Source organism: Schistocerca gregaria, chromosome 3 (genome assembly GCF_023897955.1).
Source record: "Schistocerca gregaria isolate iqSchGreg1 chromosome 3, iqSchGreg1.2, whole genome shotgun sequence".
NCBI lineage: Eukaryota > Metazoa > Arthropoda > Insecta > Orthoptera > Acrididae > Schistocerca > Schistocerca gregaria.
In genome coordinates, this window is record NC_064922.1 from 78190566 (window position 1) to 78215863 (window position 25298).

General features: G+C 40.9%; 1 protein-coding gene and 1 non-coding gene across 4 annotated transcripts in view; one reads left to right on the forward strand and one right to left on the reverse strand.

Moving 5' to 3' along the window:
* The window catches only part of LOC126353937 (activated Cdc42 kinase Ack), a 403423-nt gene that overhangs the window by 167791 nt on the left and 210334 nt on the right, over nt 1-25298 (reverse strand). For all 3 annotated transcript variants that reach the window (XM_050003203.1, XM_050003205.1, XM_050003204.1), the window contains exon 10: nt 10822-10977. In XM_050003203.1, the coding sequence (XP_049859160.1) occupies nt 10822-10977 (156 nt within the window). The remainder of the gene's footprint in view (nt 1-10821; nt 10978-25298) is intronic.
* Trnas-uga (transfer RNA serine (anticodon UGA)) lies at nt 3844-3918 on the forward strand. The gene has a single exon. It is a non-coding gene; the product is annotated as a tRNA-Ser (tRNA).

Consider the following 25298-nt stretch of genomic DNA (forward strand, 5'->3'; position numbering starts at 1 on the left):
GATGCAGTTGGCATCTGAGCTGGTTCCATTCAGTCTCCTGGGAACAGATCTGAGGACCTTGCTGGCCACCGGAGTATCTCAATATCACTCAAACTGTTCACACAGACACATGGCATGTGTGGATATGCTGTTAAAAATGGACTGTTAAAAACTGGCACATGGATACTGTTGCACAAGAGGTAACACACAAGGATAAAGGATGTCCATGTCATCAGAGTTCCTTCAATCACTATCAGCCACGACCAAAAGTCATACCACATGACTTCCCGCACCACAACATCAGGAGAAACACGTCTGCTCCTCTTAAAAACATTATAAGAAAGGGATCTCTCTGCAGATCATTGCCATATTCACTGATGATGGTCATTGAAGGTAGTGCAAAACCACAAATCATACCTGAATGCAATGTGACGTAATTTATTAGTGGGTCCATGCTTCACAATTGTGGCACTACTCTAAATGCGGACATTTCTGTAGTGGTGTTCATGGGAGCCTACACATGGGACAGTAATTACCAGCTGCTGCTTGTCTCCAAACCATAATGCAGGGTAACACAGAATGTTGCAAGGAGCCCATTACTTGTTCTTGGATGGGGAGATGAAGATATATTAGGGTTATAGTGTGCTTGGTGCACAATAGGGGGATCCTCCCTTTTGGTGGTCTATCAAGAACAATGATGAACATGTCTGCCCTCACATTTCCATGCAGACAAACATCGGGCCACTGTCACTTCCAAAATGGCAATGATGATGATGATGATGTGAAGATGATGAAGACAACAAAGATTGTGTGTTTAAAGGGACTAAACCACTGGGTCATCAATCCCTCCATTTCATGAGACAAATACATAAAAACACGGTAAAAAGCGAAAAAGTAGGGATTCGGCTGCTCCAACTATATAAGCAAGACTTGGGTGCCTCAACTCTACAAGCAAGTCAAAGAGTTTGAAAAATGGTGAGACAGTAGTTGTAACACGATAGGTAAAAGAAAATAGAGATAAGCCAGGCAGCATCTCGCACAAGAGGGACTAAAGGCACAAGGTGAGGGGAGAAGAAAGTAACCTACAGTTGCATGGGGGGATCTACCACAGCCCCCCCCTCCTCTCACCCCAGCTCTCACATATGAAATGCAACAACATTTGGGTAGTGGACGCCTCATCATCCGCAAGCACCTGAGGTAATGAGGTAGGCATGCTGAGAGCATGCTGCAGATCGGCCAGCAGGGTACACTCGACAAGAGCATGTGCTCTCAGCAGTTGGCATCTGAGCTGACACTTGCATGTGTGTCTCACGTGGCCGATGTGCAGTTGGCAGTACACAATGGTATCTTTCCAAGAGACCTGGAAAGATGATGCCACACCTTAGTGGATCCTTTGATTGCTCTCAACTTGTTTTGGGTGACAATAGCCTGCCATTCCAATTCCCAGAGCCTCAAAATATTGCGTTGAAGTTGGTGTTACAACAACACATTAATCTCCAGCAGTTGCGTCTCTAGCAAAGTGGTCAGCAAGTTCATTTTCTGGAATGCCTATGTGGTTTGATGTCCAGATGAAGGTCACTGTCTTTCCAGGGCTGTAGAGGTCTAACAGTAGGTCCTGGAGGTTGGTAACCAAAAGATTTTTGGGATGGAACGGGGATATGCTTTTTGAGCAACCCATGGAATCGCTACAGATAAGGAAGTTTGCTATGGCCGGGGATCTGCAAAGCCTGAGATATGGCAACCAATGCTGCAGTGTATACGCTGCAGAGAGACCTTCTCATGTCCTCTTGCACGAGCAAAAGCGTAACAGACCCTGTTGTCGACTTTCGAACCATCCATGTAGATGCATACCAAGTTAGAATGATTGTGGGTGATCAAACAAAACAGATGTCTGAGAAGGGTAGGATCAACACCCTTGTTGGGACAATGAAAGAGGTCCATCTGTATCACAGGACAGGATACAGATCATGGGGAAATCGAGAGGTATCTCTAGGAACACAGGCTATAGGAGGTCACTGAGGGTCCTTCAGTAGAGTACTGAGTCGGATTCCAGCTGGTCTATCCAGGTTTGGGCGATGTGCAAACAGTCAAATGACGGTTGTTGAACAGAGCTGAGTGACATGCGAGAGCAGGAATCTGACAGATTGTGACTGCAAATTTCCCAGAAGCTGGTGTCATCTGACTCGCATCGGTGGGACGCTAACTTCCATCAGGAGGCTGTCAACAGGGCTTGTGCAGGAGGCCCCAGTTGCCAGTGCAAGCCAGTGTGGTGAACAAGGTCCAGCAAACTTAGTATAAATGGTGCTGCTGGATCATAGGCAACACATCCATAGACCATGCGAGATAAAACCAACGCTGTGCAGAATCTCAGAAGAACTATGCTATCCATGCTCCATGAGGAGTTACTGAGACAACACAGAGCATTTAGCTTCTTCATGCAAGTTGCCTTGAGCCAGCAGACATATGACACCCAAGTTAGCTTGTTGTCACATAAAACACCTAATAATTGAAAAATTTCAACAACTTTAAATAAGCACAACTCATGACTTTGCAGGAGAACATTAATAGCTGTGGTTCACAGTCAAGTCATGTACTCTCCAGACACGCTACTAAAGTTAGTGCTCAGCAGTGCGCAGTGATGCAGAGGCATAGTACAGGCAAAGATCATCCACATACAGTGACAGAGAGACTGTGGGGCGCACTCCATTTAAGATACCACTGATGGTGATAACGAACGGCATTATGATCAGAATCTATCCCTGATGGACTTCAGTTTCCAGTACACACTGGCTGTTGAGAGTCGATCCTATCCAGACCACAAAAAGCTGAAGAGAGAGGAAATTCTGGATAAAAATGGGTAAACTATCTCAGAATCCGTGTTCGTGCAGTGCAGACAGGATGTGCTCTCACCTGGTGACATTGTATACCTTCTGTAGGGCGAAGAACACAGCAATCACATGTCAGCAATGTGCAAAAGCACTGGGCACTGCACATTCCAAACAACAAATGTGATCTGTGTTGAACTGGAAAGCCTGAAAGCCACTTTGGAATCATGACATATGGCTTCTGGCTTCAAGGCACCAATAAAGACAGTGACTGACCATACATTTGAATGGCTTACAACAGCTTGTGCATCAGAGAGATTGGCTGGTAGTTTTTTTACAATATATGAGTTCTTTCTCAGTTTCAGGACAGAAATAATAACACCTTCCTGCCATTGAGAGGGAAATTCTCCTTCCCACCGAATATGATTAAAAAGCCTGAGGATACACATCATGCTGTCAGCACAAAGATGTTTGAGCATTTGGTTTTGAATTTTGTTGAGTCTAGAGGTCGTAACTCGGCACGCTGACAAAGCACTGCACAGTTCCCATTCACTAAAAGGGAACTTGTATGATAGAGAGCCATGTACATGGAAGCATAGTGGGCGGCACTCAATAAAGTGTTACCAAATGAAGAAATAAGGATGGTAATTAGTGCAAGCAGTCGAAACTTCCTGGCAGATTAAAACTGTGTGCCCGACCGAGACTCGAACTCGGGACCTTTGCCTTTCGCGGGCAAGTGCTCTACCAACTGAGCTACCGAAGCACGACTCACGCCCGGTACTCACAGCTTTACTTCAGCCAGTCGGTCGGGCACACAGTTTTAATCTGCCAGGAAGTTTCATATCAGTGCACACTCCGCTGCAGAGTGAAAATCTCATTCTGGAAACATCCCCCAGGCTCTGGCTAAGCCATGTCTCCACAGTATCCGTTCTTTCAGGAGTGCTAGTTCTGCATGTTTCGCAGAAGAGCTTCTGTAAAGTTTGGAAGGTAGGAGACGGATACTGGCTGAAGTAAAGCTGTGAGTACCGGGCGTGAGTTGTGCTTCGGTAGCTCAGTTGGTAGAGCACTTGCCCGTGAAAGGCAAAGGTCCCGAGTTCGAGTCTCGGTCGGGCACACTGTTTTAATCTGCCAGGAAGTTTCATATCAGCACACACTCCGCTGCAGAGTGAAAATCTCATTCTGGAGTGCAAGCAGTCATTTCACCTAAGTGTGCCGCAAAACATTCAGCAAGTACCATGGAATCAGTTCAGATGACACCATTGACAAGGATGTCAGGAACCACTGTGGGTGGTATAATTCTTGCATCACATGTATTGCATTTCAGGTGGTATATTCCTGATTTCTGATACAGATCAATTTTTCCTATTGTTTTTGTGAAGTATTTCTGAACTGAGCTGTTGGTTTGGTGTGTTATTTTCATGCCTTGTTTTTTTTGAAAATATTGGATATTCTATGTGGGTATTTGTGGTTGTATGTTATTGTGTACCATCTTTTATTTTCTGTTTCTTTCACACTTTGCGTTGTTTCTCTTCTTGTATTTTGCGTATTTATATGTGTGTGATTTTGTCCTTGTGTTGGTGACAGATGGGTATTTGTTCTTTTCTGTTTCTTGATTTTCTTGTTCAGCTTTGTTACCAAGTTCTCTTTGTATCCATTGCTTGTGGCTATTTGTATTACAGTGTTCATTTCTTTTTTGTAATAGCCTGTATCTAATGGTACTGTGTTAAGTCTGTGGAGCACGTACCTAAGTGCAACCTTCTTTTAAGAATTAGGGTGTTGTGATGTCTCATGTATACTGGTGTCTGCTGTTGTCGGTTTCTGGTATATGGCAAATATGTGTTGGTAGTTTTGAATCTATATGGTGATGTTCAAGAAATTTAACTGTTTATTTTGCTCTTTCTCCAATGTAAAACGTATCTTATCATAATCAGAATTTATGTATGCATGTACGTGGTCAATTTTATTGTTTGGTTCATCTATCACGCAAAAGATATAATCCATTTATCTAATCCAGTATCAGACATTGTACCTATTTGACACTATTTTGTTAAAATATAATCTGTTCTACATGGTTCATAAATATTTTTGCTATGGTTCCAGACACTGGAGATCCGATTGCTAATTCTTCACTTTGTAAATATAATTCATTACTGAACTGAAAATAATTCTGTCCTTTTGTTCTTTGGGGCCCGCAGAGAAACACTATGTAAAACCCATAAACGAATCACTAGAAATCCCCCATATTACGCAAAAGAGAAAATTCTTGAACATCCTTGACGAAACAGAGATATATTCACAAGCACACAGCAACACAACAAATTTATTGAATGAACAAACTGACCTAAAGCACAAAAAGCATACAGAAAACTTTATTCACATTATATATCGGGAAAACGGGTAAAAAAAAATAACAACATCAGTGACCCTAATCACCATCATCATCATCATCATCATCATCATCATCATCATCATCATCATCAGGATTTCCTTCCAGCGAGCCGGGTAGGAACTTTGTGAACAATATGCCTCCATTGGTTTATGTCCTGGTATAGCTTTTCCCTCTCCACTACATCCCATGTTATTCCTGTCCTCTTGAGATCATCCTTACTCTGGTCTGTCCATCTCTTTCTAGACTGCCCAATTGGTCTTTTTCCTGGTACCTCCATCTCCAAATACTGACGTGGAGTTCGAGTTGGGTGCATTCGCTTCACATGATCGAACCACTTCAATCTCAAAGCATTCATTCTCTCCTCTGTAGTCAATGTTAACTGCAGGTCTCTCCTTACATAATTATTCCCGACTCTGCCTCTCATAGTTTTTTGTAGAGCTTATCTAAGGAACTCCATTTCACATGCTTGTATTTGACTTTCTTCTCTCTTATTTATGACACAGGCCTCTAGACTAGACATCATGAGATAAGTTTTATACAAGACCTGTTTGGCTCTACTTCCTTGTCCCGGATTTGATTTTGTACTTGGTGGAAGAAGCTAGATCCTTATGTTATTCTGTTTAAGACTTCTAGTTTGGAACTTCCATTGAATGAAATGATGCTACCTAGATAATAGAAGCTTTTCATACATTCAACCTTCTACCCCTCCAGTATGATGTGACAAGGTATGGTGTCGTGCTCATCTTCATTGCCACTGTCTTGTTCCTACTCACAGTTAACTTGAATTTTTTAAATTGTGTGTTCCAGTAATCTAGTCTCCGCCATTTCCATCTCTCCCCAAATGGCGATGTCATCAGCAAAAACAAAAGTGTTGAGATCTTCATTTTGTTCTTCCTTGATTTCTTTCATGACTGTGTCCATAAATGTAATGAAGAGCAAATGGGAGAGTGAACTGCCTTGTTGAACACCACTCTGTCCTAAACCATTTTGATCTTCCATCTCCTACTTGTGCACTGCTCTCACAACCACCATACAGCATCTGGACTTTTTTAATTAATGAATCAGGAACATTGTTTTCTCAAGCATTTCCATATTTTATCCCTTGGTACATTGTCATATGCTTTTTCCAAATCCACGAATACTACTATCAAATCCTTTCATTTTTCCCAATATTTCTCCATTAACTAACTGACGGAGGGAGAAAATGAGATCTTTTGTTCCCCTATTACTTCTGAATCCATGCTGTTGTTCCTCTAATTGGTGTTCTAGAATTTTCCGCAATCTTTTTTTTATGACCTTTTCCATTATCTTAAGGCATTGTAGTAACAATGTGATTCCTTGGTAGTTCATGAATTTCTTTCTACTACATTTCTTGAACAATGGTATAATAATTCCTTTTTTCCATTCATCGAGCACTTGGTGTTCTCTTTCCATATCACCCCCAGTACTCAGTGTCACCACTGTATTCCATGGATTCCTGTGGCTTTAATCATATCTGCTGTCAGCTCATCTACTCCTACTGCCCTCCCACTTTTCATCTGTTTCAGGGAATTCTCAGTTTCTAATGAAGAGACTGGATCCTGCTCTTCCTCTAATTCAATGACTTCAGTGTCACTGTCTTGTGCATCTTCCCCATTGAGTAAGATTTCAAAATAATTCATCATCTTTTCTCTGATACCAATCATGTTCCCGATAATATCCCCATCCTCTGTATCAATTGCTTTTATGTCTTCTCTATCAGATGTTTTACTTTTCAATAACCCATATAGCAGTTTTTGATTCCCTTTGCTATCCTGTTCTAGCTTCTGGGTGAATATTTCCCAACTCTTCTACTTTTCTTCTTCCACAATTCACTTTGCTTGGAGTTTCTTTTGTTGGTATTCCTACTTCAGTGTTGTCACCTTGTGTTTATCTTTTGGTGTCAGGCCCTGGTTCCAATTTCTTTTTTCAAACTCCATGTTTTCCTTTGCCATATTACATTTTTAATTGCATCTTTTACTCTATCATTCCACCAAATGGTTTCTTTGTCTTTCACTTTACCCTTTGTTTTGCCGCATATCTGCACGGCACTGTTAACTATTGATGTTTTAATAAGGTTCCACTCCTCCTCTACTCTACCCCTTTCAGTTTTTGGCAATTTTTGTGCCACTAGATTTTGGAAACTTTTATATTTTCTTCTTCTTTCAACTTCCACTCCTTAATTTTGGGCTTTCTTTATACAGCATTCAAACTTTACATCTTATAATTTGGATCAGCTACTAGTAACCTATAGTCGCTATCTAAGTGCTCACTTGGTATGCCTTTAGCATACCTTTATTTTCCTTCAATTAATTTGTCTGTTAATATATAGTCTATAACTGTCTTAGATTTGCCATCCCAGCCACATCTAATAATCTTATGGGTAGATTCCTTATGCAAAGATTTAGAATTTCTTCACCCTCAACATTTCATCTTCCGTATCCAAAATGGCCCATCACCTCCTCATATCCATTTCTATCTGTGCCAATCTGAGTTTCAGATCCTCAATTATCATAATGTTATCTTCTCTTACTTGGTCTTCCAGATCTTCACTTTGAGTATAGTAAAACTATTCTTTCCCAAGTTCACTCTTGTGCTAATTATCCTTTCACGTACAAAGCTCACATCTGTAACTGGGTCAATGTCTCTGTGAAACACAAACCACAATCCATTTTTTGCCTATTTATTGTGACCCTGTCAGTATAATTTGTACCCACCTCTCATAAATTTCGAGTTTTTCCCTTCCACTTGGTCTCACTCAATCCAAGGATATGAATCTTTCTCGTCTCCATCATGTCTACAATCTCTTCAGTCTTTCCTGTCAAGGTTATTACATTTAATGTTCTCACTCTCAACTTCTTTTTGTTGGGTTCTAATTTTCTGTTCTTGTTTAGTGTATCTTTTTGTGTTCCTTGGTTTTTCTTCAGGCTGTGAAGAGCTGTTATTCGTTTCATGGGAACAAGAAGTTATTAGGTATTTTTAATCCAAGGCTCGTTCTTTGATTGAAAGCAACGACAACTTTTTCGTATCTTTAAACGTCATATATCCATAGTAACAGCAATAACACGAGTAGTGTAAAACAGAGACAGGACGCCAATGTAAATTAAAAAAATAGTTATTATTACAAAAAATTAAAAACATAAAATAAAACTAAAACTAACTTCAGGCAAAAACATAATTAGAAACCAAACTATATGAAAAAATATAACACAACTGAATTTCACACATCACTTATTTATAATTTATAATATTTATAATTTATACTATGTAAACATGTAACATCGCTGACCGACTGTTTCAACTGTTAGAAAAGTAGCATATCAAGTAACATCTGAAGTACATCTCCACTCTATAGCTAAGAGAAAGTAGTAATTCCAAAACAGACAGGACATGACAGCAACGATGTTACGTGTAAGGTAAAACACCTAATGATATATTAATTTTCAGATCATAGTTACAACCATTATATTAAGACCATCGCTTATCTATGTATTTACAGACATCTGATGATGGCAACTTGCCGAAATGGGCTCATTGTGAACGAGATAAAATATAAACAACTTAAATATAGCAGTGAAGCTAGCTATTATTCATAAATAAATATGTTCTGTTATTAGCTCTAAAAGCCTGACTGTTTCTTTGATGTATTCATCTGGGAGTGTACTGTGTCTCTTAAGATTCTGTTCTATTCTCTACATCAAATGACAGGGGCGTGGCTGTGTCTGGAACTTGTATCTTTTATGTACTTAATCAATTTGTGTTTCTTATGGTCCCTGTCTTCTTGTAATTTGTAGTTTTCTGATAAGATGGATCTTGCAAGTGGGTAAGTGGGAGCATTTCTATACTTCACAATAGCTCTGACGGGGAGACCTTTCTTGTGTAGCCTTGGTTGGCATCAGATGGAAGGTGCACTGAGATTTGTTTGGATCAGTTTTCCTTTTCACTGTTTTCTACTGTAAGTTCAATGTATTTCAGTGTTTCTCAGATTCATTTGGAATCTGTTTGTCGGATCCAATTTTAATTTTATAATTTTATTTTTTGTAATGAACTCTTGTGTCTTCCTGATGTATTACTCTTTATCCACGAGAACAACTGTGTTTCCTTTATCTGCCTTTGTGATGATGATGATCATGATGATGTTTTCCTGTAGTTTCTTTCTAAGTTTTGTCAGTGTTATAGAATCTGTATTGTTTCAGTTTCTTCTGTTTTCTTTCATCTCTGTTATTATGTTTTTGATGTCATTACTGACTAGCTCTCTCATCAGACTAATGTTTACCTCATTTATTTCATTTCTGTTTTCCAGTGTGAGAATGATTTCCGATTCAACAATGAGGTGTTCTATGTAATTTTCATCTAGGCTTGTGCTGACATTGTGTTTCAGACCTTTTTGGGTAGTTTCATTTTTTCTGTATGCAAATTAGTCCCAGTGAGGTTGACCAGTCTTGGATAGAACTGGTGCTTTTTGTTATACTGGGTGTCATGTGTGGCTGTGCTGGGTGTGTGTTTAGCTTTCAAATTTGCAATCTTTCTTTTGTGATTTTTTTCATTCTTCTGTCACTGCATATGTATGATTTTTAATCTCGCTAACAAGATGGAAGAAAACAGCGGTATTATTCAGAACACTCATAAGATAAGATGTGCTTTATATAGGTCCCAATTTAGGATTTGCTTTTTGGCATAAAGAGACTGGATTTCATTGTGTAGCCAAATTTTTTGAGCTATTTCTTTTGTTTTTTGTGCACTGGCAGAATTGTTTTTAACCTGTACATTAATATATTGAAGTATAATATTATTAGATCTGCAAGTATTGTTAAATTTTATATGTTGGGTAGTTTTATACAGATTGAGATGTATTAACTTTTAAGAAGATTGCACAACTGTGTTCGTTACAAAAGGCTCAACTTGTGGCAGACAGGAGACTGGTCCTTCCATCATGAAAACACACCTGCACACAGCCATCTCTGTTAGACAGTTTTTGCTTAAAAATGTTATGGTTCCGCTGCCACATACACCTTAATTGCCTGACCTGGCTCTGTGAGACTGTTTCTTATTTCCATGAACAAAATGGAGCATGAAAGACACTGATTTGGCAACACTGAAGAAGTCAAGAAAAAAATGAAGGAGGAGCAGTTAGCTTGAACAGTGGAAGCACCAGTGGGACAAATGTATTAGTTGTAATGGTAAGTATTTTTAAGGGGATAAGGTTGTCTTGTAAACAATTAGAAAATATATAACTTAAAAAGTGCCCCCCCCCCCCCCTCGTACATAGCTGAAGACCATAATGCATGCCAAACCTCTATGGTAACACCATTATTCAGCAGCTGAAAACAAATGGCTGTTGTTGGGGTTGATGAAGATTACAAACAACCTGTCAGTTGGTACCTTAAAAGTGCATCAACCATCACTGACTGCAGGAAGCTTTACAAGGCATACAAGTTTCTATTTTGGGGGCATATAATGCCTAAAAATTGAGCAGGGTTACCATAATTTGTCAATACCAAATGGGGTGGTTTAATACACTCAAGGTAAAAGCTCTCAAGACAATAAATTATTAGATGATAAAAACTAGACAATGAGAAGGAAATCAAGTTACTCAAAAAATAAACTTACGCTTTCTTCTGTCAGGCAACTTAGGCATAGGAAAGTTTCCGTGTGGTGATGTATTTGCCAAACCCAAAACATCTGGTGGATCCATTGGATTACGTAAGTAGACTTCATCAATAGCTGCGGGGCTGCCCCAGGATTCTCCACATGGTGCACCGTGACCTATAGACAAGGTGTATGTGTGTGTGGTATGTGCCTCACTCCTCCCTAATGTAACAATACTTTCCTACATGTCATTTCAGAAGAAAAGGAATAACCCAAGTACACTGTTTCTCATTCTAAGAATTACATAAAAAATAACTTAAATGTACCAACCACATTTCACAACAAAGATTACACATGTTCCAGCAGGGGCAGAAGCCGAAATGCGCTCTCCCTCTCCCTCCCCCCCCCCTCCCCCCTCCCCGGCCATATTGTCAAGTCATACCTTTCCCTAAGGCCAGTAAATTGTATCATTCTTTTCACTTTTATCTGGGAATGAGCAATGAATGTATCTGCAAAGACAAAAAAAAAAAAAAAAAAAAAGGATTTTTAAAGTTTTTACTTTAGGGTGACAATACAGACTGTTCAGTGTAAAATATTGTGACCAGAGGTAGAATATGCATTCTGTGACTTACACAGCAGAGCATAGGGTAGAGAGCAGTTGCTATGTTACACAACAGAGAGCAATGCAGCTGCAAAATATAATAAATACAGATTGCTTCCCAAGAATTCCACTGAGCAATCAAAAGTGGACTCCTTGAATGAATGGCACAGACAAACCAACATATGAGCGAGACAAATGGTGTTCTTCTATGTTGACCTCCTCCTCTCTCATACCTCCATGCACACCACTGTCTACATTAAACTTACCAACTACCAACAGTACCTGCATTTCAACAGCTGGCATCCCTTCCACACCATAAAGTCCCACCCACACAGTCTGGCCACCCAAGGATGGTGTGTCTGTAGTGATGAGAACTCTTTGCTTAGTATGTTGAAGGACTTTGAAAGGTAGGCAGGCAGTATTACCCAGACCCAGCCCATGAACAGATTTCCCATGCTATATCCTTACACACACCCGATACTACCACCACCCCAGAACCAGTTACAAAGGAACCCGCACACCCACCCACCACCACCACCTTTCAGCACCCGATACTACCTGGACTACAACAAATGAATCACATTCATCATCAGAGCTTTCATTATCCATTCCATGCCCTGAAATAAGGGTCATCCTACCCAAGATCCTTCCCACTACTCCTAAAGTGATGTTCTATCACCCACTGAACCTCCACAACATCTCAGTCCATCCCTATGCCACTCCCAATCCCAATTCTTGCCATGACCTACCAAATACACCCAACCAGCAGTTCTTATTACAGTCCTGTCAGAGATTTATCCTACGCAATCAACAGCTGGGTCATATTTGAAAATAGTCATGTCACATACGGACTCTGCTGCAGTCTTTGCATAGCTTTCTATATTGGTATGACTACCAACCAGCAGTCTGCTAATGTAAATGGACACAGCAAAACTGTTGCCAAACTCAGATGGAAAGCCAGTACTAACCAAAGAAGGAAATGATGAAAGGAATATATAGAACTCAAAAACTGAAGTAAACCTGAATGGGAAGAGATTGCAGATATAGATATAAAGGTGCGAACAGCATATGTACACAATACATGGACTTAAAATAATTGAAAAAGCTTTTTAAAACACGCCCTACTATAATAAAGTGTCATGTCGTTAATATATATAAAACAAAATTAGCATGTGCATGACAAACAAAAAAATAATAATGTATTACAAACTAGGTCACAGTATGAATGGAATCTACGTGAATGACACTACAGTTCATAGGAAACTGGGGTGCAGTTGTGAAGGGGAAAAACACACACAAACAGTACATGTATTAACAAGTAGCCAATATACAACTAAGTACAAACATAAAATAAGATAGAAACAAACCTGGAATTACAAGGTGTTGTAAGATTTTACAGTGATAAAGTCAAAATACATTAAAAACACAAATGTACATTTCTTTAAATTTATTAACAATGAATGGGATTAGTGACAACAAGCAATGCTGAAATGCCTTAATTCTAATTTTAGATAAGACAGTAAAGATATACCAAAGGGACAAGTTGAGGAGCTAACATAATTACAAAAAAAATTATAAAATAACTAACGCAAATACACCAAAGGAACAAAACTAAGAGGGGAGTAAGTTATCAGCAACCTTTGTTAATGTAGCCTCCATAGTGCAGCAGAGTTAAATACTGACCGTAGGAACACAATCAGCAGACTACCTCTCTTAACTCGCAATATGCTGCGTCAAGAAAAGGAACATGAACTACTGTTCCCATCAGTTAACAAGAAACACATCATAATAACAGATATTTCACGTTCTAAAAGGAGGTTGACATGAGCAGCATAACCTAATAAAACAGACCTGGAATGCACTGTATATGAGGTTATGTCCAGGGCAGGTCTACGTAATAAAGGTGTAAGATGGTTAATGTAGGACAGTGTCACAGAAAGCAAAGCAGCCATTGGGCACAAAATCGCTCTGTCCATTGAGCACTCTTTCTGGCTCTTGTTTCTTGCTCCCATAAATTTGAAGCTCCTCCAACAAATTTATAGCACAGCACTTTACATCTTTTTACAGGAACCACATGCTATTCTCAATGCTCCCTACACTGCAATCCATATCTGCTAAATGTAATGCCATGGCAGTTTCGTTATGTGACTGTAAATGCTCCTTAAACCTCACATTAACAAAGGGGTCAATTCAGGTAATTAAGTACTTATCACTGTCATTGCAATCAATAACACGTACCCTTGTTATTGTTGTTGTTGTGGTCTTCAGTACTGAGACTGGTTTGATACAGCTCTCCATGCTACTCTATCCAGTACAAGCTTCTTCATCTCCCAGTACTTACAGCAACATACATCCTTCTGAATCTGCTTAGTGTATTCATCTATGATTTTTACCCTCCACACTGACCTCCAACGCTAAATTTGTGATCCCTTGATGCCTCAGAACATGTACTACTAACCGGTCCCTTCTTCTGGTCAAGTTGTGCCACAAACTCCTCTTCTCCCCAATTCTCTTCAATACCACCTCATTAGTTATGTGATCCTCCCATCTAATCTTCAGCATTCTTCTGTAGCACCACATTTCGAAAGCTTCTATTCTCTTCTTGTCCAAACTATTTATCATCCACGTTTCACTTCCATACATGGCTACACCTCACACAATTACTTTCAGAAACGACTTCCTGACATTTAAATCAATACTCGATGTTTACAAATTTCTCTTCTACAGAAACACTTTCTTTGCCATTGCCAGTCTACATTTTATATTCTCTCTACTTAGACCATCATAGTTATTTTGGCCCCAAATAGCAAAACTCCTTTACTACTTTAAGTGTCACTTCCTAATATAATTCCCTCAGCATCACCTGACTTAATTCGACTACATTCCATTATCCTCATTTTGCTTTTGTTTACGTTCATCTTATATCCTCCTTTCAACACACTGTTCATTCCGTTCAACTGCTCTTCCAAGTCCTTTGCTGTCTCTGACAGAATTACGATGTCATCAGCGAACCTCAAAGTTTTTATTTCTTCTCCATGGATTTTAATACCTACTCCGAATTTTTCTTTTGTTTCCTTTACTGCCTGTTCAATATACAGATTGAATAGCATCGGGGAGAGGCTACAACCCTGTCTCACTCCGTTCCCAACCACTGTTTCCCCTTTCATGTCCCTCGACTCTTACAACTGCCATCTGGTTTCTGTACAAATTGTAAATAGCCTTTCGCTCCCTGTATTTTACCCCTGCCACCTTTAGAATTTGAAAGAGAGTATTCCAGTCAACATTGTCAAAAGCTTTCTCTAAGTCTACAAATGCTAGAAACGTAGGTTAAGCTTTCCTTAATCTTTCATCTAAGATACGTCGTAAGGTCAGTATTGCCTCGTGTGCTCCAATATTTCTACAGAATCCAAACTGATCTTCCCCAAGATCCGCTTCTACTAGTTTTTCCATTCGTCTGTAAAGAATTCGTGTTAGTATTTTGCAGCTGTGGCTTATTAAACTGATTGTTCGGTAATTTTCACATTTGTCAACACCTGCTTTCTTTGGGATTGGAATTATTACATTCTTCTTGAAGTGTGAGGGTATTTCGCCTGTCTCATACATCTTGCTCACCAGCTGGTAGAGTTTTGTCATGACTGGTTCTCCCAAGGCCGTCAGTAGTTCTAAATGGAATGTTGTCTACTCCGGGGGCCTTGTTTTGACTCAGGTCTTTCAGTGCTCTGTCAAACTCTTCACGCAGTATCTTATCTCCCATTTCGTCTTCATCTACATCCTCTTCCATTTCCATAATATTGTCCTCAAGTACATCGCCCTTGTATAAACCTTCTATATACTCCTTCCACCACCGAGCGAGGTGGCGCAGTGGTTAGCACACTGGACTCGCATTCGGGAGGACGACAGTTCTTTCCCGCGTCCGGCCATCCTGATTTAGGTTTTCCGTGATTTCCCTAAATCGTTTCAGGCAAATGCCGGGATGGTTCCTTTGAAAGGGCACGGCCGATTTCCTTCCCAATCCTTCCCTAACCCGAGCTTGTGCTCCGTCTCTAATGACCTCGTTGTCGACGGGACATTGAACACTAACCATCACCACCACCACCCCTTCCACCTTTCTGCCTTCCCTTCTTTGCTTAGAACTGGGTTGCCATCTGAGCTCTCGATATTCATACACGTGGTTCTCTTCTCTCCAAAGGTCTCTTTAATTTTCCTGTAGGCAGTATCTATCTTACCCCTAGTGAGATAAGCCTCTACATCCTTACATTTGTCCTCTAGCCATCCCTGCTTAGCCATTTTGTACATCCTGTCAATCTACATTTTTGAGTCGTTTGTATTCCTTTTTGCCTGCTTCACTTACTACATTTTTATATTTTCTCCTTTCATCAATTAAATTCAATATTTCTTCTGTTACCCAAGGATTTATAGCAGCCCTCGTCTTTTTACCTACTTTATCCTCTGCTGCCTTCACTAATTCATCCCTCAGAGCTACCCATTCTTCTTCCACTGTATTTCTTTCCCCTATTCCTGTCAATTGTTCCCTTATGCTCTCCCTGAAACTCTGTACAACCTCTGGTTCTTTCAGTTTATCCAGGTCTCATCTCCTTAAATTCCCACCTTTTTGCAGTTTCTTCAGTTTTAATCTACAGGTCATAACCAATCGATTGTGGTCAGAGTCCACATCTGCCCCTGGAAATATCTTACAACTTAAAACCTGGCTCCTAAAGCTCTGTCTTACCATTATATAATCTATCTGATACCTTTTACTATCTCCAGGGTTCTTCCATGTATATAACCTTCTTTCATGATTCTTAAACCAAGTGTTAGCTATGATTAAGTTGTACTCTGTGCAAAATTCTACTAGGCTGCTTCCTCTTTCATTTCTTAGCCCCAATCCATATTCACCTACTATGTTTCCTTCTCTCCCTTTTCCTACACTCGATTTCCAGTCACCCATGACTATTAAATTTTCGTCTCCCTTCACTATCTGAATAATTTCTTTTATTTCATCATAGATTTCTTCAATTTCTTTATCATCTGCAGAGCTGGTTCGCATATACTTGTACTACTGTAGTAGGTGTGGGCTTCGTATCTATCTTGGCCACAATAATGCGTTCACTATGCTGTTTGTAGTAGCTTACCTGCATTCCTATTTTCCTATTCATTATTAAACCTACTCCCGCATTACCCCTATTTGATTTTGGGTTTATAACCCTGTAGTCACCTGACCAGAAGTCTTGTTCCTCCTGCCACCAAACTTCACTAATTCCCACTATATCTAACTTTAACCTATCCATTTCCCTTTTTAAATTTTCTAACCTACCTGCCAGATTAAGGGATCTGACATTCCACGCTCCGATCCGTAGAACGCCAGTTTTCTTTCTCCTGATAACGACATCCTCTTGAGTAGTCCCCGCCCAGAGATCCGAATGGGGGACTATTTTACCTCCAGAATATTTTACCCAAGAGGACGCCATCATCATTTAATCATACAGTAAAGCTGCATGTCCTTGGGAAAAATTACGGCTTTAGTTTCCCCTTGCTTTCAGCCGTTCGCAGTACCAGCACAGCAAGGCCGTTTTGGTTAATGTTGCAAGGCCAGATCAATCAATCATCCAGACTGTTGCTGTTGCAACTACTGAAAAGGCTGCTGCCCCTCTTCAGGAACCACACGTTTGTCTGGCCTCTCAACAGATACCCCTCCGTTGTGGTTGCACCTACAGTACGGCCATCTGTATCGCTGAGGCACACAAGCCTCCCCACCAACGGCAAGGTCCATGGTTCATGGAAGGTGCCCATAGCAGTACCCATATTCATTTGTAGGTAATCCCTTCAAAGGAGAAGTAATTGTGGATGAGGATATAGTTGGTCATGGCAACTAGGAAGGAGATTTTCGGCTTGGAATCTGCCACGCATTGCAAAAGGTAGTGCTCAATAGCAGTAAGGCCATGGATATTAGGAATATTAGTGTAAAGGGAGGTGGCATCAATAATGACAAGCAGAACACCATGTCTTAAAGGGACAGGGACAGGGACTGTGGAGAGATGGAGGAGGAAATGGTTGATATCTTTCATACAGCAGGGTAGGTTCCGGATAATAGACTGAAGGCGTTGGTCTACATCAGCACAGATTCTCTCAGTGAGGTCACAGTAATTGGCCACATTGGAGCATCCTGGGTGGTGGGTTTATGGTTCTGGAGTGGGCCTGAGGATTTGAGAAGTGACTGGAGATATTAGTGTATTCCTGGAATGGAGTCACTGTGGCAAGTTTTGTAGGTCAAAGTATCTGACAGCTGGAGGAGTCCTTCTGCCAGGTAATCCTTTTTCTTCAAAACATTTGTGTAGTGATTGTCCGCAGGTCAGATTATAAGGTGGGGATCAGTTGTTTAGATGGTTGGCTGTGGTTCTTTCTGTAGATATAAAGTTAGTTTGAACGTTGAGGAGTTTGAGGAATGACAGTGAAACAAGGTTTGAGGATAAGAAATTTTGGAAAGTTAACAGAGGGTGGTTTGGAAGCAGTGGGGGTGGATCACGGTTGGATGGAGGAGGTTTAATATTGGTCTTTGGTTGAGTCTGATTGATCGGGTTGGTGGCCAAAAGTGTTTCCACTGTATGGACTGGGAGAAGGAGAGAAGGTCTTCAATTAGTCCTGTATGGTTGAATTTGGGAGTGGGGCAAAAGGAGAGGCCTTTGGAAATGACTGATATTTCTGGGGGATTAAGGCTTCTGGAGGAAAGGTTCATGACTGTGTTGCGGGTCTGTTTAGCTTTTGGGTTTGGGTGGTGGTGGGGTAAGTGTTTGTCAACTATGAGGGGTTGTGGGGAGGTTTAGAGGTGGTTGTATGTCAACTATGAGGGGTTGTGGGGAGGTTTAGAGGTGGTTGTATGTCAACTATGAGAAGTTGTGGGGAGGTTTAGAGTTGGTTGTATAAGTGGTGGACAGCGGTACTCCGAGGCGGGAGTAGGAAGTAAGCTGGATGGAGAGCTTTTTGAGGTGGCATTGTGCATGTTGCTCAAGTTCCTGCAGGGCAAGGGTTTCAATGTGTGTTATGACTTCCAGGAATTTGGGCTTAAATAGCAGGAGAAATTTGCGGTTGTGGAGAAGGTACTGCAAGGAGGATTGGGATTGGTTGATATGGTTTTGCAGGCCTATGTTGGTGATCGCTAAGAATTGGTGGAATCTGAACAGGTGGAGGTCATTGTGGAAGGAGGGGTGGCAACCAGAGATTGGTAATTTGATGGTAAGGCTATTATGGGGGGATTTCATGAGACAAGCAACAACGCAGGAACAGTATAAAAGGACTGGGATCTGGCTAGGGATAGGAAACTTTTCTGTATTGATGCAGATGGAAGGAGAAAGGATCCATGGTGGTGCAACAATTCAAAAAAATATGTAAGAAAGTAAAATTATGTCCGAAAAACTATGCAAAAATACACCCAAAATATACATGTGAAAAGTAAGAAAAGGATACACAGGAGGGAGGGGGAGATGCAATCTGAGGAAGACGACGATAGTGGAAAGCGAACACACACTAAAATTGGTGAGAAGTCAGAAAGGTCAAAGTAGAGAATAACTAATCATTAGTAAATATATGTATATTACTAGGGGTAAGATAGATACTGTCTACAGGAAAATTAAAGAGACCTTTGGAGATAAGAGAACCACTTGTATGAACATCAAGAGCTCAGATGGAAATCCAATTGTAAGCAAAGAAGGGAAAGCAGAAAGGTGGAAGGAGTATATAGAGGGTCTACACAGGGGTGATGTTCTTGAGGACAATATTATGGAAATGGAAGAGAATGTAGCTGAAGATGAAATGGGAGATATGATACTGCGTGAAGAGTTTGACAGAGCACTGAAAGACCTGAGTCAAAACAAGGCCTCCGGAGTAGACAACATTCCATTTAGAACTACTGACGGCCTTGGGAGAGCCAGTCATGACAAAACTCTACCATCTGGTGAGCAAGATGTATGAAACAGGCGAAATACCCTCACACTTCAAGAAGAATGTAATAATTCCAATCCCAAAGAAAGCAGGTGTTGACAAATGTGAAAATTGCCGAACAATCAGTTTAATAAGCCACAGCTGCAAAATACTAACACGAATTCTTTACAGACTAATGGAAAAACTAGTAGAAGCCGACCTCGGGGAAGATCAGTTTGGATTCCGTAGAAATACTGGAACACATGAGGCAATACTGACCTTATGACTTATCTTAGAAGAAAGATTAAGAAAAGGCAAACCTATGTTTCTAGCATTTGTAGACTTAGAGAAAGCTTTTGACAATGTTGACTGGAATACTCTCTTTCAAATTCTAAAGGTGGCAGGGGTAAAATACAGGGAGCGAAAGGCTATTTACAATTTTTACAGAAACCAGATGGCAGTTGTAAGAGTCGAGGGACATGAAAGGGTAGCAGTTGTTGGTAAGGGAGTGAGACTTGGATGTAGCGCCTCCCCGATATTATTCAAACTGTATATTGAGCAAGCAATAAAGGAAACAAAAGAAAAGTTATAGTAGGAATTAAAATCCATGGAGAAGAAATAAAACTTTGAGGTTCGCTGATGACATTGTAATTCTGTCAGAGACAGCAAAGGACTTGGAAGAGCAGTTGAATGGAATGGACAGTGTCTTGAGAGGAGGATGTAAGATGAACATCAACAAAAGCAAAGCGAGGATAATGGAATGTAATCGAAGTAAGTCGGGTGATGCTGAAGGAATTAGATTAGAAAATTAGACACTTAAAGTAGTAAAGGAGTTTTGCTATTTGGGGAGCAAAATAACTGATGATGGTCGAAGTAGAGGGTTCAAATGGCTCTGAGCACTATGCGACTTAACTTCTGAGGTCATCAGTCGCCTAGAACTTAGAACTAATTAAACCTAACTAACCTAAGGACATCACACATATCCATGCCCGAGGCAGGATTCGAACCTGCGACCGTAGCAGCAGTGTGGTTCCGTACTGCATGCCTAGAACCGCACGGCCACTCCGGCTGGTTGGTCAAAGTAGAGAGGATATAAAATGTAGAATGGCAATGGCAAGGAAAGCGTTTCTGAAGAAGAGAAATTTGTTAACATCGAGTATAGATTTAAGTGTCAGGAAGTCTTTTCTGAAAGTATTTGTATGGAGTGTAGCCATGTATGGAAGTGAAACATAGACGATAAGAAGTTTGGACAAGAAGAGCATAGAAGCTTGCGAAATGTGGTGCTACAGAAGAATGCTGAAGATAAGGTGGATAGATCATGTAACTAATGAGGAGGTATTGAATAGGATTGGGGAGAAGAGAAGTTTGTGGCACAACTTGACCAGAAGAAGGGATCGGTTGGTAGGACATGGTCTGAGGCATGAAGGGATCACCAATTTAGTATTGGAGGGCAGCGTGGAGGGTAAAAATCGTAGAGGTAGACCAAGAGATGAATACACCAAGCAGATTCAGAAGTATGTAGGTTGCAGTAGGTACTGGGAGATGAAGAACCTTGCACAGGATAGAGTAGCATGGAGAGCTGCATCAAAGCAGTCTCAGGACTGAAGAGAGACAACAACAACAACTGTGGGTAGCAAGTTTGAGGGCTGATAAGCATAAAGAAGGGGGACGGAAGGTGTGACTGGATGAGGTGGATTTAGTGAGTGCGAACAGGGATAGAACATAGAATGGGTGGGGGTTGGGGAGGGATTTGTAGTTAGAGATGTAAGATCGTTTTGGCACTGGAAAAGTGCGGGAGATAACACGCAAAAATACTGGAACTGAGACAGGGAGTGCTATCAGTTTGAAGATATAGGCTTAATTACATCGGCGGGTGTAATGTGGGACATAAGATGCTGCACCAATAATCAGTGGTCTTTCGCCATCTGTTGCGCACGGCCGAGTCAGTTGATAGTGCGTGGCTCATAAGTAGAGCGTGCAGTGCGGTTCATAAGGCAACAAGAGGGACACAGGAAAGAAAAGAAAGAAGGATGCACTTTCAGTATAGCGATGCAAAAGAAAGTAGTTACATAGGAAAACAGCACAGAGTTAGGTTCAAAGGAAAGCCAGCAGGCGAAAATCAAACAATGGGAAAACCATGATGGAATGTAACAATACTAGAGAAGGAAAGTTGCTACTCACCATATAGCGGAGATGCTGAGTCGCGATAGGCACAGTTCAAATATTCACACAATCATAGCTTTCAGCCATTAAGGCCTCTGTCAGCAGTACACACACACACACACACACACACACACACACACACACGTCTGAAGTCTCAGAGTGCTGAAACTGCAGGACTAGTTAAAGAACTCTCCTTATCCCGGTCCCTATAGTGGAAACACTTTTTTGCCACCAAGCCGACGAACCAGACTCAACCAAAGACCAATACTGAACCTTGCCTAACTCAGTTCACTCCTCCATCCAACCATGATCCACCCCCCTGCCTCCAAGCCACCCCCTGAATTTCTTATCCTCGAACCTTGCCCCACCATCATTTCCTAAATCCCTCAACATGCATACTAACCTTACAACTGCAGAAACAACTGCAGTCCAGTATCTAAAAACTGATCCTGATCTTATAATCCTACCTACCGACAAAGGCTCCAACACCGTTGTTTTGAACCACAAGGATTGCGTGGCAGAAGGAATCTGTCAGCTGTCAAATACTTCCACCTAAAAACCAAGTCACAGTAATCCCATTCCAGCAATCAAACAGTATCTCCAGTCATTACTCAAATCCTTAGGCCCATCCCAGAATCTCTCCTCGGAGTCCATCTCTCTACTTACATCTACCACTCTCTGTAGTCCCACCTTCTATATGCTTCTTAAAGTCTACAAACCCAATCACCCAGGACGCCCCATTGTGATCAGTTACTGTGCCCCCAGAGAGAGAATCTCTGCTCTCATACACCAACACTTCAACCTATTACCCGGAACCTATCCTCCTATATATAAAATACCAGCTCCGACTCTCCACAGTTTCTTTCCCTTTACCAAAGGGTCACACAAATTACACACTCTTTTTATTTATTATTAATTACTTTTTATTTACCTTGTTGTATGATGTTTCTGCAATGTGCTTAAACAAATGAATATATAATTTTAAAATCAACCAATGAATGTATTTTTCAATGTGGCTGTCTGCAGTGTGTCATTTTTACATTGAGTAGAAATCTATCATTTTTTTTACGATATTCTATGGACTATAAAATGCTACCGACTATAAGACTTAACTTAATTTTTCAGAATTTTTTAAAGAAAAACACATTTTTATTACTGGACTGCAACGCCAGGCAAGAAAAAGTTTATAAAACCGAACAGAGCTTTAAAATCCCTGAAAATCCTCATCTGAATTTCTTCTTCTTCTTCTTCTTCTTCTTCTTCCTCCTCCTCCTCCTCCTCCTCTTCATTGTCATTGTTGCCCACTTCATACATAAGATGGTCTTCATTGCCATTGAGAGCATTACTTACACCACACTTCTAGAAGATTCAACAATAATGTCTTCTCTCATTCTAGACGATGATTATTTTACACACTGACATACTTATTTGACAGTAGTTCATTTTAAGGCTACCTTCGGCGTGAAATCATGTTGGGTTTCGTTTATCATCCGTCTGCTCCATTCCTCTCTCATATAGATTTTAAATGGTTTACTTATCAAGACATGAAGAGGTTGCAGTTATGAAGTAAGTTCTTCTAGAATAACAGCAAGCTCTGTATTTCCCTGTCCTAATTTCACTTTCACAAAATTTTCAAATAATTAATAAATTAATCCAATAAAAGAAGAGAACTCTTCTTCAATTAAGCACTTTCCCTTCTCTTTACATACTATGTTAATCCATAATTTCATACAGCACTTGTCATGTACGTGACCACAACCACCTGGCAGTATTTCAGAAGATTTTGGCATTCTTTCACACTTGAAAATGATCACTGGATTAAGTTTAGTACTGTCAGCACAACATGAAAGGACAACAGTGCAGTGTATTTTTTTTTCATGTCCATTTGTTTTAATAGTTACAGTTTTAGCACATGGCAACAGTTCTGTTACTCAACACATCAAATGTCACAGGAGTTTTATCCAAGTTTCCTGTTTGTTGAATAATAAAGCAGTGGAAAGATAATATTTTCTCTTCATACTCTTGTGGCATTTTCTGAGATATTTTGGTTTCGGTTTGTAAGCATGATCCTTCATAAACCTGTAGCACCAACAAATTCCACCCTCTAAGTCTGTCAAATTCCACTGTAGTGCTAGCTTAAGAGCGTATATTTGAATCATTTTTGTATTAATTTCAATGCCATTTTGACGGTGTCCATGAAATCATTTCAATACATAATATTTTAGTTTTGGCCTGTTTACATTCAGTCTTCTATTTGCACATTCAGTCTTCCCCATTTTTTTCATTTCCTCTTCACCTGCCCGCCAATCGCCGAGGTACCACTGCATCTATCCAGCACCCTCATTGGTCACTTCAGCTGGATGTAGTGCTTACACTGTGACACTTTCCGGATGCTACGCACGCCGCACCGTCACTCGACCACTCTCTTCGCCTGCTTCAATGAGACATCATCTCCCAGCCATGTTCGTGGCAGCTTGTCTCATGCAACACCACATGGCTCGAACCATCACCTGCTGCACCCTCTCGGAGCATGCACGGATTTCAAGATTTTGCTTCCTGTGACTGCACTTGCACAAAGCCTTATTCCAGACACCTGGTTCATCCCTCCTGTGTCAGCACCTGGAATACTACGTGCAATGTGGTGTACTTAGTGTGGTGAAGTGCAGTGTGCACCAGAACACCAGGCCTCTTTATTACTATTTCATCTCCGGTTGTTTTGGCACCCCTTTCAAGCACATCACTGGAAAGAGTTCTCACTCCAACCGTGCTGGCGCCCTTGACTACCATGCAAGCCTGTTTCATTCTCAAACTTCCTCCCTTCCTTTCCTGTTGATTTGTGATCCTGTTGATTCGTGAGACCTGCACAAAGACATCATTCTAGCAAAACCTGGCTTTGATATACTTCTTCCCGGCATTTTTCTTATTGTGCTGTCAGATGACTCTGTAGCAGCTGTTAGCTTTCAGGAATAATATTTCCAAACCAGCTTGCATATCTCTTTCTGTGCACCTTGTTATTTATTATTATCTTTATTAACTGGCATAAATCTATAGCTATTTATGCCCCTTATGAGCATAGAAAGAAGCCTATAAAACATTTCTTCACAGGTGACCTCAACGTGACCCAAAGCACCAAGTCTCATTACCAAAAGGTGCTGGTTTTTCTTTCCTTGCATGCCGTTTTCATGTTGTTGTTATGGTCTTTAGTACAGAGACTGGTTTGATGCAGCTCTCCATGCTACTCTATCTTGTCTCTCACCCCACCTGCCACTAATGACCCTCTGCCCAACATGCAGGCCCTTGACCTCTACCAGGTTCTTATGTGCCTTAGCCCCGAGATGGCAGCACTTCTGCCAGTGTCTCCTGACTAAACCGCAAGCACCCGTTGCCAGGTGCCGATCATCCCCACCCAATTGATGCCACTCAGGCAAAAACAGCCGGCTCAGTTCTAAGCACCCCTTGATGACCACCACGAACTACACGCAGATTGCTGGTACCACCAAAGGTTTGGTGAGATCTTCCCCAACTGCAGACCCCTGTGCTCCTGGTCGCCAAACCCTGGCAGCCACTGGCAGTAGGTGCGCCCATTTCGTGTACCCTTCCATAGGGCTTACTCCTATGCTATTTGTATGACACTAATTCCCCTGCACACTACCTCATCGTAACTGGCTCTGATTTATCCTTATTTTCCTGCAAACTACTCCTAAATCTCTTACACCCCCCCCTCCTCCCTCTGCCCCCTCATAACCACTGTCAACAACTCAGGCTTTGCTACATATAGGTTGCTTATTCATTAGCTCGATTTAGGCCTTCAGTGTGGACC